The sequence below is a fragment of the Arvicola amphibius genome, chromosome 6, assembly GCF_903992535.2.
Source record: "Arvicola amphibius chromosome 6, mArvAmp1.2, whole genome shotgun sequence".
NCBI classification, from domain to species: domain Eukaryota; kingdom Metazoa; phylum Chordata; class Mammalia; order Rodentia; family Cricetidae; genus Arvicola; species Arvicola amphibius.
Window position 1 is genome coordinate 31,794,229 of NC_052052.2, and position 13,399 is coordinate 31,807,627.

Consider the following 13,399-nt stretch of genomic DNA (forward strand, 5'->3'; position numbering starts at 1 on the left):
CTACATACTTCTTTGTGCACCATGTGTGTGTCTTGCCGGTGGAGGTCAGAGAATGGAATCAGATCTCTTGGAACTGGAATCATACAGCTCTGAGCTTTCTGATCCCCTTCAACAGCAGTCAGAGCTCTTAACTTTTGAGTCATCCCACCAGCCTGTATCTCCCTTTTCTGCCTCTACAGCTGGCATGTATCTGGTGACTCATAGATGAATGTGATTCTCTTACAGCCTTCACCGTGTCGATGATTCCAGGGCAGAACCAGAGCTGGGTTTCTGAGTTCATCCTGCTTGGCTTCTCTAGTGACCCCACGACCAACACCATCCTCTTCATTGTCTTCCTTTTCATCTACCTGAGCTCAGTCCTGGGCAATGGGCTCATCATCCTGCTGATCTGCCTGGACACACAGCTGCACACACCCATGTACTTCTTCCTCTGTGTACTTGCTATGTTGGATATGAGCTATGTCACCACCACCATGCCCCAGATGTTGGTGCATCTTCTTGCTCACTCTAAAACCATCTCCTTTGCTGGCTGCTGGATGCAGATGTATGTGTTTAGTGCTTTGTGTATGGTGGAGGCTACCTTCTATGCTGTTATGGCTTATGACAGATATGTGGCCATTTGCCACCCACTTCGTTATACTGTAATACTCAAATGGGCCGTGTGCATATGGTTGGCAGCTGGGTCTTGTGCCTGCGGTTTCCTCTTTTCTTTGTTGCATACTTACTTCACGATGAGTCTGCCATATTGTGGGTCCAACAAGGTCAACCACTATTTCTGTGAAAGTCCTGCAGTGCGTAGCCTGGCTTGCATGAATACCCACATCATTGAGATGGTGGACCAGATCTTGAATGTTCTTATGGGTCTTATTCCAATTTCCCTCATTGTAGCTTCCTATGTTCATATTGCCAAGGCAATTCTCAAGATCAAGTCCACCCAGGGACGATGCAAGGCTTTCTCTACCTGTGCCTCCCACTTGACTGTGGTCTTCTTATTCTACGGTCCATCCTCTTACATCTACTTGAAGCCCAACTCCAGTTACTCCCCTGAGCAAGACAAGAAAATAGCACTCTTTTACAATGCCTTCACAGCCTTGCTCAACCCCGTGGTCTACAGTCTGAGGAACAAGGACATTAAGAGGGCATTTCTCAAGGTTATAGGGCATAGTAAGGCAGGCTGATAAACCCGGATCTAGGAGAACCTGGAGTGGATCATTCACTATTTAAGAAAAGGACAGTTTCTTTATTGTATGTAACTGACCAATGCATTTGGACCAACATTGTACTTTGTAATTGGGACAAACCAAGGTGGCTGCCTGATTGGTATACAAAGGTATAATTCCAAACACATTAGTAATCTTACTGGATCAGAGCAGAATAGATTAATCTATTGCTCATGTTTGTAGCTGTAGGTTGGGAGTGATCTTCTGTCCCGTCAAATCCACCCTGAAGTAGAAACCTTATACCCAATATGTCATCCTAGAGCAGAAGAAAAGGAATGATGAACAAACTCGCAATAACTCGGTTTTTCAAGAGTGACCTGCTCCTCTGTGCACATATTTTTTTGGCCAAAGCAATTAGCATGGTGTTGTGGGATATTGTTCTAACTGGGTCAGACGTATTACTTTTGTTTATTCTGAAGAATACTGCTTTAACTGTGTAAAGGTGTGTTACATTTGTTTGTGCTGCATTTCCTAAATGATTGTAGGATGTGTTACACTTGTTTATCCAGCATTTGTTTAATTATGTAAAGATGTGGTGTATTTGTTTTATCTTGCCTGCCTTAGGCACCTGATTATCCAAATAAAAAGTTGAATGGCCAATAGCAAGGCAGAAAAGGTAAAGGCAAGGTTTGCAGGTGGAAAGAATAAGTAGGGGAAAAGATTTAGGAATGAAAGACAAGAAGAGGAAAGAGAATGAGGAAGAAGAGGGGTACACATACAAGAATAGAAGCCAGGCTGCCCCCACCTAGCTGATACAAGAAAAAAGTGAATGTAAAATATACAGAAGGAAAGAAAAGTAAAAGGCCTGAAAAAATAGTAAATAAAGAGAAACAGGCTAATTTAAGTTAAAAGAACTAGCCAGAAACGAACATCAACTAGCCAAGCAATCAGAACTAATACGAAGTTTCTGTGTGATGATTTGGGTGCTGGTTGCTGACCCTAAAAAAAGCTTAGTACAGTACTGTCCAACCTGAGAACAGGAGGTGGGAAGTTTTTTATCTAGAGAAAATTAATATAAGGTCTTTTGCCATGGCCTGTTGTGTTGGTTCCTATACTTTGAAGGCAGCAAGTGATGTATATTATGTAACCTGCTATAATTCCCAGAAAACAATAGCATAACCTACAAACCACCACAAAACATGCTAACTGTGAATAACATGATAGTATAGACAGATGAGGCTGAGGCACTATAGTCTAAGTAGCACAGCGGATGTTGTCAGGACAGAAATAAGCTGATAGTTTGTGGAACAGAACCTATGTTGATGGAGACTGCTCCATTCATTTCCTGGATGCCCAGTCTCAAATAATCACACAGAAACTATATTAGTTATAACACTCTTTGGCCAATAGCTTAGGCATATTTCTAGATAGCTCTTACATCTTAAATTACCCATTTCACCATGATGCAGTGGCCTACCAGTAGGGTTCCAGCATCCTTCTCCTTAGGCAGCTACATGGTATCTCTCTGACTCTGCCTACTCTCCCTCTCCCTCTCCCTCCCTCCCTCTCCCTCCCTCCCTCCCCCCCCCTCTCTCTCTCTCTCTGTTCTGATTTTCCACCTGGCCTTATTCTGCTAAGTCATTGACCCAAATAGCTTTATTCATCAATGAATAAAAGCAACACATATACAGCAGGACATCCCTCATCATCTCCCTTTTTCTGTCTAATTAAAATGGAAGGTTTTAAATTTAACACAGTAACATTACCTATAATAAAAAGCATTTTCTTAGAAAAACAATGCGAGTTTTTATATCTCTCAACCTCATAAACTTTACGTCTCTATTGTAAGTTTCTTTTCTGAACTTGGTAACAAAAAAAAATTAGATATAACTATCTAGTTATACAAAAGTATAACTATAGAATCTTCTTACAGCATCAGAGATTTAGTCCATCATTTACCATCATGGCAGGGGTATGCTAGCACTCCTGTCACTAGAGCAGTAGCTGAAAGCTACATCCTGATCCACAGCCAGAAAGACAGTGATCCTGGCATGGGCTTTTGAAACCTCAAAGGCTACCTCCAGTGATGCACTTTCTCCAACAAGTCCACACCTCCTAATCCCTCTAATCTTTCCAAAGAGCTCTACTATTTGGTAACTAAGTGTTCAAATATGTGAACCTGTGGGGCCATTGTTAGTCAAACAGCCATAGGCCTCTTTAGGGACCCTTGCACTTTCCAGGGAACTTGAGGACCCATTTGGCAATTTCAAAAGACTGACTGCTAAGATTATAAGAGAGAAACATTGAATCTGTGTATCTAATTAGGGTGTGCTGAAATGTTAATGATATAGTCTTCTATTAAATAAACCATCATCTTCAAATGACTTCGTGAAATTAATCACCCCATATAACACACACATACACATTAAAGCTATTATTTATTTAGGTACATACAGAAAAAAATATATATTGATAGAGAAAAATGTTTCTGTTTTGTTTTACCATACTTTTTTTCTGATACTATCCATAATTAAATGAGTAGCCAGGTAGTGGTCCCTTAATGAGGCATTGACATCTGGGGGCCAGTTAAGGCATCCCTGTTGTGAGAGCTGTGGATCTGCTTCCTTCTCTTTCTGAAGTTCACCCTCCTCTCCTTAGGTCTGTGGGTCCTTCTGGTGCAGAACAAAACCTTTAGAGTTTTACCTTTACTTCATGCTGACTTCTGGGTTGAACTCATGACCACTGTGAAACTGGCTCAGCTCTGAGCAGCAGGAGCATTTTTTATTACAGCAAAGGTGCAGCCAATATCTTGAACTCACACAATTAAACATACCATAGACATGGCATATTCAGCCTCACCCAAGTGGTAAGTGGCCAGGCCCTAGAGATAGTTCTACCGTTCACTAAATGAGTGACATTTGTCAAATAACTCATGTCTTCTGGGTCACTTTTCGCATCTGTGAAATGGGTAGGTAGGGCCATGCTTGGGAATCTCTTAGTGCTGCAGTCATTTAAATCACCATGATGCCATGTTATGTCTGCTTACCTTTCTGAGTCCTCACCCAGAAAGACAGAAGAACAAACAATAACATTTCTTTCGTTTTATTTTTTATTTTATTTTTCCTCTGACCTTTTTTTTTCTTCCTTTGGTTAGATCCCAAATATGTTTTGTATAAGGCTTGGGTTTTTTTTTTTCACATTTCCAATTTCTGTCTCCACGTGTGACTATTTCTCTGCCAGGTTGTAGAAATCTGTGTTTAATACAAATGTTGTATGTGTTTTTCTCCCTTTTGAGTCCCTCCCTATGATTCCATAATAAAATCTCACTGACTAGAACCAACAGAGCATGGTGGCTGTGTTATTTTATACGTGACAGCCAATGACTTCTGCCTTTTTCTTTGTGACTCTGTTTCTTTATTAATCAAAGTGGAGAAAAATCTATGCTTGGCTTGATGGCCTCTCAGAGCTGAGGAGGATCAACAACAGGAGTGAGAAGAGTTGGGGTCAGAGCTGTGGAACAAGGCTTAGCAACAGCACCACAGGGGCCAGGGTGCTTCTGATTAGTGCTGATTGCCAATGACTAAGGTGTAAACACACCCATCATGGCCAATGTCATGACTGCAACACATGCCACTGAGCAGCAGTTGAGATACATGTCTTTATACAGTGTTTCAACCAGCAAAAGCATCACACTAAACAACTGCTAGAGCACAGAGCACAGGAAATGGAGTTGCTCATCAGGATGTGCAGAGTCCAGAGCTTGTGTTGCCTTTAAAATGGTAAGATTCAAACTCTAGCCTCAGACATTGTCTTTACTCAGGTGCTATACAGCTGAGCCACATTCCTAGGCACTCTGTCTTTGTGTCCAATACAATTTATTTGTCATTTCATGATTAGCCTTTATTATTGGCTGTGTTTAAGTAGTAGCTCACAGGAATTCGAACCCCTTATCAATAAATCATGCTCAACAGGAAGACTTTATAGCCCAGTCTTTTCCTTTTGAATCCTTAGGGAACCAAGACACAGACAGCAGGTAGGGATGGAGATATCAAGTCAGGGAACACTAGAACTTGTAACAGGGTAGTGACATCATCACATTTATTTTTCTAGTCAGCCTAGAAGGGAAGAGATTACTATTGGAATTCCACAGAAGGGGCAACTGAGACAGCATAACAGCAAGTTCAAGAGAACATACTCAGGAGTTTGATATATTTAGACCCAAATGCTTATTTGCATCTAAAAGGCAGGAGCCCCTTGGAGAGTTTTCTCACTGCACTGTCGAGGAGATGTCACTGCTGACTTCCATGCTATTTTGTCATGGTCGACTGTTTTTATTTGTTTTTTAAGTGTATCAGCATTTTACCTATACATACATTCATACATACATACATACGTACATACATACATACATACATACATACATACAGCACTGTAGTGTGGAGCTGCGGGCCGCCTTCCCAACGCCCCAGCTCCCGGCCACCGGCTAGCTTTACCCGAAATAATTACAAGGAAACTGTATTCTTTTAAACACTGCCTGGCTCATTATTTCCAGCCTCTTACTCACATCTTGACTAACCCATATCTAATAATCTGTGTAACACCACGAGCTGTGTCTTACCAGGAAAGTTTCAGCATGTCTGACCTGGCAGCTGGCTTCATCGCATCTCTCTCTCTCCGAGGAGAGGCATGGTGGTCTGTCTAACTTAGGAGAGGCGTAGCATCTGACTGAGCCATCTACCTCACTTCCTTCTTCCTGTTCTGTCTACTCCGCCCACCTAAGGGCTGGCCAATCAAATGGGCCAGGCAGTTTCTTTATTAACCAATGAGAGTCCTCCATCACAGCACGGGTATTCCTGGTCCCTGGGGAGGTCAGAAGAGGATACTAGATCCTCTAGAATTGGAAATATATATGATTTGAACTGCCATGTCTGTGCTAAGCACCCAACTTAATGTTCTGCAAGATTAGAAAATCCTGTTTTTCTCATAAGCATGCTCCAACTCCCATTCTTGTTATCTCTTCATTAGCACCAGAGGCTCTGGATAACTTGCTCAGATATTACACAGCAGAGAAAGGAGGACTATGACTGCCCCAACGTCGTTGAGGAAGGAGAGGAGTATGACTTACACACGTTCTCATTGAGTATCAGGGCTCAGGTTTTGGGAAGTAAAAGAAGAACCAGAATGAGAACTTGAGTCTTTGACCTGTGTATCAGGTGACCAGGTCCCTGCTCCTCTTCTGTGAACTGCTCTTATTCCCCCAATTAGTCTAGAAAAGGGAACAGGTCACCACTCCTACCTCTGTGAATTGTTTCCCTCTGCTCTTTCCCCCAAGGGTCTCCCTGTAGTGCTCTTGTTGACAGCATCCAGGGATGTCTTAGCATCCCTACTGGGAACAGAAATGGCCCTTTCCCAGCTCTCCTAGGAAAGCTCAAAGAGGAGGCAGGGTCATAAAACCTCAGGAGCTGGTCCCACTGGTAAGAAATGAAGAGATCCGAGTTCGCCTTTATTAAGAAGGATTTTATGGGTAAAGTCTTCAGGAGCCAGGGCTGGCCTACTTTCAGAGAAAGAGAGGGATCCAGTCCCTCAAACTCTACAACACCTTGGAAATTCTCTGGAGATTGAGCTGCCTAGAATTCTACCGCTCTGTACTCAGTTGCTTTATGGGGCTTCATAACAAGAAACTGCCACACAGTGACACAATCCCTGGATTTACAAGTGGTAAGGCAGTCACTGATGTTTTTCTTATGGGCAGGGTTCAGGCATCTGTGGGTCTGGAGATAATAATTAGTCAGGCATCCATCTCCAGGTCTCTGTGCACACATCTCAGATTCCCCAGAACTCTGCCCTTGTTGGCTGCTCCTCTTCCCTCTCTTTCTCAACCTTGTGACCTTACTTCCTTCTCTTTTCCTCCTCCCTTTTTTAATTGAATAAATATTTACAGATTGTTTGTCTGTTTTAAATCATGTTGAGACACAAAGGTATGGAGTCCTGAGCTCAAAGATCTCAAGTAAAGCAGAGAGTCATATTCTTGAGAGAGCAGTGAAGATCTTCTTCACCTCCCCACTTCAGAGCCTGTGAGTCAGAAGCAGAGAAGGTGAGTGAGAGGCGAGGGCTGATGTCACACTCCCTAAACTAACACTTCCCACATGCTGAGCTTGCAATCTAAAACAGCCTGCTCCAATCCTTAGGATTTCACATATAATACACAGGTAAAAAACGCTTCCTTAAGAGAACTGCTGTGTTGTTAAACTAAAGTTAGTGGATCATTGGATGGAATACATAAATTATCTAAAATAGATATTAGTTTATTTTATTATTAGAAAGGTTAGGAAATTCCCCCATACAGCCACAGAGATAGATAATTTCTCCTTAGTTGTGTGGGGTTTCAATTAACAAGAGAGAAACAATGGGGTTTTCCAAGTATTTTTCTTGTCAAAACTGATATAAGACCCCACCCCACCCCGCCCAGGATTCTTCAGATTGCAACCATCCAGTGAGCAAGAAATGCAGGTTGTATCTTACCTGAATTAGGGTGGAGGATGTAGTACAACAGGGAAGGCTTCCTGGACTATCTGAGTCCTGCTGTGGCCACCAATTGGGCAACACAGTGGACACGGACATGGTAGTACCCCCTCCAGGAGAAGTTAGGGACTTCTTAATGTATGAGAGAGACAGAGGCATGCAGAATACCAGGAGCCAATGCATGGGGATTTGTGTGTAGAGAGAGAGAAAAAAAAAGATAAAAGAGAGTTCTGTGCTGAGGCTAGCCTCCAAAGGGCAGTGGTTTAGTAATAACCTGTGCATCCAACTCAAATGACAGAGCATGGGAGATCATAAAAGGCTTTTTACAGCAGCCAGACAGGAGAGATATGGAAACTTTGAAAAACCACTGCAGCAATCAAATGAAGAACATGCTGAGAATGAGCCACCAATGAGAAAGGGAAGTGGACACAAAACTCTACCACTAAAAATAATAATAATAATTTAATTGCAATTAATCCCTATCAGGAAAGGGAAAATCAGTTTTCTTATATAGCATGTCACTGTGCATACCAGTTACAGTCTATGACTGAACGCATTCTCAGGATTAGTTTGCCAACAGGATACTGACTCCATAGATGTGGTAATTTTTTTATTTCCTTTCTCTTAGTTTATTTTTTTTTAATTTATGTAGATTGTTTTGTTTTGTCTTGAAGGAAAGTATGAGAGGTTAAAAAACATAAAGTTGGGTGGAAAGAGTCTGGGAGAAGTTGGGGGGAGGGGAGGATATGATCCAAGTGTATTATATGAAAATAAATTTTAAAAATTCAAAAAAGACTGTATTGAGGAGGAATATTAAAAGGCAAGGGGCGCATGGAGATGCTGATGCAGAAATGCTGGGAGAGATGATGGGCTCCTGACCTGGGGGGAAAGGAAGGACAGCTGTGAGGGCTATGAGCAGTAGACTGGTCAGGAGAGGGGATGGGACAGGGAAAGAGAAGACTGAGGATGTCTAGGAGTCTCTTTCATGTTTCTACTCCCATAAAAAGCAATTCCTGCCTTAACCATTGTCTTACTGATTAGCATGAGTGGTGCTGAAGTTCAGACTCTTGTGAGCAGTGTTAGGAAATTTCCTTTACGTGTCTTTCCTTGAGCATGTATTGTAGAAACCTTTGTGTTTACATGTTGTTTCAAATATATACTTGATATTTATGTTGCTAGGCAATGCATCAACTGTGTTCAACATCAGGGAACACAACCAGACACACACTAAAGGGATCATTTTGATTCACTCTCCCACTGGATCCAGTTACTCTTGTGAACACTAGATTCTGTTATCGTAGCCAGGCTGGTAGGGTGTGGTGATGTGAGACTGAGAAGAGGAGGTGGGCACTGGCGCTGTGCTGTTCTTTTGTAATCTCCAGATGTAATGGTGCTGAGAACCTCGGCCTCCTCAGTGCTCACTGGACAGCTGCCTGTGAAATGCCCTTGAGATGTGGTTCACTGTTCCATGTGAGCCTCTGCTGGTTATGTTTGTGCTTTTCTAATCCTCTCTATAAGTATTTTGGGTACCATTGTTTATTCTAAATTACCATTATTTTTCCCTTAAAGGAAAGTGCTCTTTTAAGAAAATCTTACCTTTGCTTCCCCCCAAATGATGGATAGATGTATTTATCATGTTTGAATATAAATAAAATAATGTATGTTTTAAAGTTACTTGGAATTGAATGTCTGTATATAGGGAAATGGGGAAAAAATGGGAAAAAGAATAGGTGACTTTCCTGCTACCATACTCCACGATCCATCAGCATTCCCTGGGAAGACTACAGAGTCTCCATTGTATTATGCACAAGCTTCTATCATTGCCCATAGGACTACAAGTGCGAGAGCTTGTGTCTGATTGACGTTAGCTCTGTCTCCTTCATCTGTATGCTTACTCTCTTTTGCATATGTCTGCAGTACATGTGCATGTGTGTGTATGTGTCTGTGTGTATGCATGCATGTATGTGTGTGTGTCTTGAGAGACTGGCATGGTGTTCTTTCTCAACTGCTCTCACCTTATTCCTTGAGACAGGGTCTCTCAGTTGAATCCAGTGCCCATGATTTCAGTAGTTAGCTGTCTTATTCTGCGAATCCCACCTCTGCCTTCCAGAGATGGAATCAGGCTGTGAGACTACACACATGTCATGTGTTATGTTCTGGTTCCAGGAGTTATGTGAAATGCTTTAGATATTCCTCACTCTCCTGAGACATTTTTGTCATCAGCCTCATTTGATAGGTGAAGAGACTGAGACATTGGGAGGTTCAGTAACTTGAGAAAAATGCTCAGAACTCACATGCCGACCATTCTTTTCCTAATTAAAAATTATTTTTTTATTTTATGTGCATGTGTTTTTGCCTACATACATGCTTGTGACCGTATGTGTGTCTGACCTGTACTTGTGAGAAGAGACAGTCACTTTGCCTGCAAATGGAGGCACAGATGGTTCTGAGTTGTCTAATTCCATGGAAGAGCTGTCAGTGCCCTTAAACTTTTAACCCTATCACCAGCTTGTATCTCGCTTTTTGCCTCTATAGCTGGCATGTGTCAGGTGACACATAGAAGAAATGATTCTCTTACAGCCTCAACCATGTGGATGATTCCAGGGCAGAACCAAAGCTGGGTTTCTGAATTTATCCTGCTTGGCTTCTCCAGTGACCCCACGACCAACAGCATCCTCTTCATTGTGTTCCTTCTCATCTACCTGTGCTCAGTCATGGGCAATGGGCTCATCATCCTGCTGATCTGCCTGGACACACATCTGCACACTCCCATGTACTTCTTCCTCTGTATCCTTGCCATGTTGGATACGGGTTACATCACCACCACCATGCCTCAGATGTTGGTGCATCTTCTTGCTCGTTCTCAGACCATCTCCTTTGCTGGCTGCTGGATGCAGATGTATGTGTTTGGTGCCCTTGCTGCTACTGAGAGCATGTTGTTTGTTGTCATGGCTTATGACAGATATGTGGCCATTTGCTACCCACTGCATTATACTGTCATCCTCAACTGGGCACTGTGCATAGAGTCGGCAACTGGGTCTTTAGTCTGTGGTTTCCTTTCTGCTTTGTTACATACTTTCTTCACCATGAGTCTGCCATATTGTGGACCCAACAAAGTCAACCACTACTTTTGTGAAGGCCCTTCAGTGCGTAGCCTGGCTTGCATGGATACCCACATCATTGAGATGGTTGACCAGGTCTTGAGTATTCTTATGTGTCTTATTCCAATTTCCCTCATTATGACATCCTACATTCATATTGCCATGGATATTCTCAAGATCAAGTCCACCCAGGGCCGCTGCAAGGCTTTCTCTACCTGTGCCTCCCACCTGACTGTGGTCACACTCTTCTATGGTCCAGCCACTTACATCTACATGAGACCCAACTCCAGCTACTCCCCTGAGCGAGACAAGCAGATCTCACTCTTTTACAATACCTTCACTGCCTTGCTTAACCCCATGGTCTATAGTCTGAGGAACAAAGACATCAAGAGGGCATTTCTCAAGACCCTAGCACATGGTAGAGTGGACTAGTTAACCAGGATCCAGGAGACGTTTGAGTGGATTATCACTTTTTGGTAAAGGAAAAGCATCTTGATTTAATTGTTCTGTGGAATGACCTTCTGTCCTCTCACACCCATCCTGAAGGAGGAACCTTATATCCAACATGACATCCTAGATCAGAGGTAAAGGAACAGTGGACAAACTGACAATGACTCAGCTTCTCAAGAACGACCTGCTTCCTTTTCCACACATTCTCTTGGCCAAAGGAAGTAGTATGGTCCAATCTGACAGCAGGAGGTGAGAAGTTTTTGTGTAGAGAGAAGTAATACAAGCTCTTTGGCTATGGAGTAATATATTGACCCCTCTCCTTAGAAGGCAGCAAGCCATGTGCATTTTGTTTTTTTTTTTTAATTTTTATTGGACATCCAAATCCAGAGAATCATATAACTATACTGAGAGGGATTCTCTTTACAAATAGTGCTAAGATACAAACACCAACTTGAAGTGAATCATTAGATGTAGTAAGGAGGCCACTTGTTTGTCCTGGCTGCCCAGAACTGAAATAATCACACAGAAACTGTATTAATTAAGTCACTGCTTGGCCCATTAGCTCTAGCTTCTTATTGGCTGACCCTTACATATTAATTTAACCCATTTTGATTAATCTGTATATCGCCACATGGCTGTGGCTTACGGGCTAATGTTCCATCTGGCTTCGATGGGGCTACATGGCTTCTCTCTGACTCTGCCTCCTTTCTCCCAGCATACAGCCCAGTTTTCCCCACCTCGTTCTATGTCATGTGCATTTTGTAACCTGATATAGCTCTTAGAAATCAAAAGCACACATACAAACCAACACAAAACATGCTAACTGTAGATAGCATAGTAGAGACAGCAGAGGCTGAGGCACTCTATGCTAAGTAGCACAGCAGTGTTGTCAGGACAGAGGTGAGCTGATAGAGTGTGGAACAGAGCCAATATAGCTCAGAGAACTAATTTCACACATAAATTCAGTGTGGTCTATGGGGAACCTGATGGCCTCTTCTGTCAAATGCTGCAATGCTGGAAGCGAAGGGATCTGGTTTCTCATCAGAGCCTTCCCAACTTTTCTCCTCATAGGCAGCAGCCAAGGGCACGTGCAACCATTGACCGCTGACTGCTGGCTCCCTTTCTACCATTTCCTGATGGAGGGAATGGCTTGCCTCTCATTTTCAGAGAAGCTCTTAACTGACCAATCAGCAAATTCCTCTCTGATTTAGTGCCTGAACTATTCTTTCCTAAGGAGGCCTCAGGCCCTCTAGGTCTATTCTGTGGCCAGATATTTCTGGATAATGGGTACCCTACATTCATCGTTAATATTCCTTACTATTGTTTACTCTGAGAATTGTTTTTGAGAATTCTTGTAAATATGGGCTAGCCTGGAACTATAAGCATTATTGAAGTTCACCTTGAACTTCCAGTCTTTCTTCCTTGTCTTCCCCAGTGCTGGGGTTATAGGATGGGAAACAACACCTGGGAGAATTTTTGTGCCTTTGATAATAATTGGTAAAATGCAAATCATATATTTTACAAAACAGAGATTCTCCTTACGTAGCCCTGTCTCTTCCAGAACTCACAATGTGGAACATGTTGGCATCAAACTCACAGATCCTCCAACCTCTGACCTAGTAGTGCTGGTGTTATAGGAATACTCTACTCCACATGACCAAGCACTTTCCTCTCTTGCTGTTTTGCAATAGATCTAAGAAATTGTTTCTTTATCCAATGTCATGAAAATTACTCCCATGTTTTGTTTTTAAAGTTTCTTTTAGAGTTTGATTTTTTTTCTGAATTAATCGTTTTGTATGGTGTGTGGCGAGGGCCCAGTTACATTCTTCTTCATGTGGCTATCTATGTGTGCAATCAGATATTTTTCTTCAGAGTTTCTTCAACTGCCAGCCCTCAAACAATATCATGGAGCCTTATTATTAATTATAAAATTTGTTCTTTATCTTTGGGCTTATTCCCAACTATCTCTCATAACCTAAATTACCTGATTCTATTATTCTGAATTGTTCCATGTTGCTTTTTACATCTCTTTTATCTTGTTTGTCTGACATGTTTCACATCTTGCTGGTATCTTCCTTGTGAGTCTGGATTCATTCAGAGTTACCCTCTTTCCCCAGAAATCCTGTCTATTCTCTTCTACCTAGCTATTGGTCATTCAGGTCTTCT

The 13,399-nt window shown here is 42.2% G+C and overlaps 2 protein-coding genes across 2 annotated transcripts; both read left to right on the forward strand.

Moving 5' to 3' along the window:
* Positions 1 to 239: 239 nt before the first annotated feature.
* On the forward strand, positions 240 to 1,178 carry LOC119817219 (olfactory receptor 2D3-like). The gene has a single exon (XM_038334403.1). The coding sequence runs from the start codon at positions 240 to 242 to the stop codon at positions 1,176 to 1,178; it is 939 nt and encodes a 312-aa protein (XP_038190331.1).
* Positions 1,179 to 10,222: 9,044 nt separating this feature from the next.
* LOC119817480 (olfactory receptor 2A12-like) lies at positions 10,223 to 11,215 on the forward strand. The gene has a single exon (XM_038334732.1). The coding sequence runs from the start codon at positions 10,223 to 10,225 to the stop codon at positions 11,213 to 11,215; it is 993 nt and encodes a 330-aa protein (XP_038190660.1).
* Positions 11,216 to 13,399: the final 2,184 nt, after the last annotated feature.

Bases quoted from the DNA above. Each gene is read 5' to 3' on its own strand.
- LOC119817480 (XM_038334732.1), top strand. From the start codon at position 10,223: ATGTGTCAGGTGACACATAGAAGAAATGATTCTCTTACAGCCTCAACC.
- LOC119817219 (XM_038334403.1), top strand. From the start codon at position 240: ATGATTCCAGGGCAGAACCAGAGCTGGGTTTCTGAGTTCATCCTGCTT.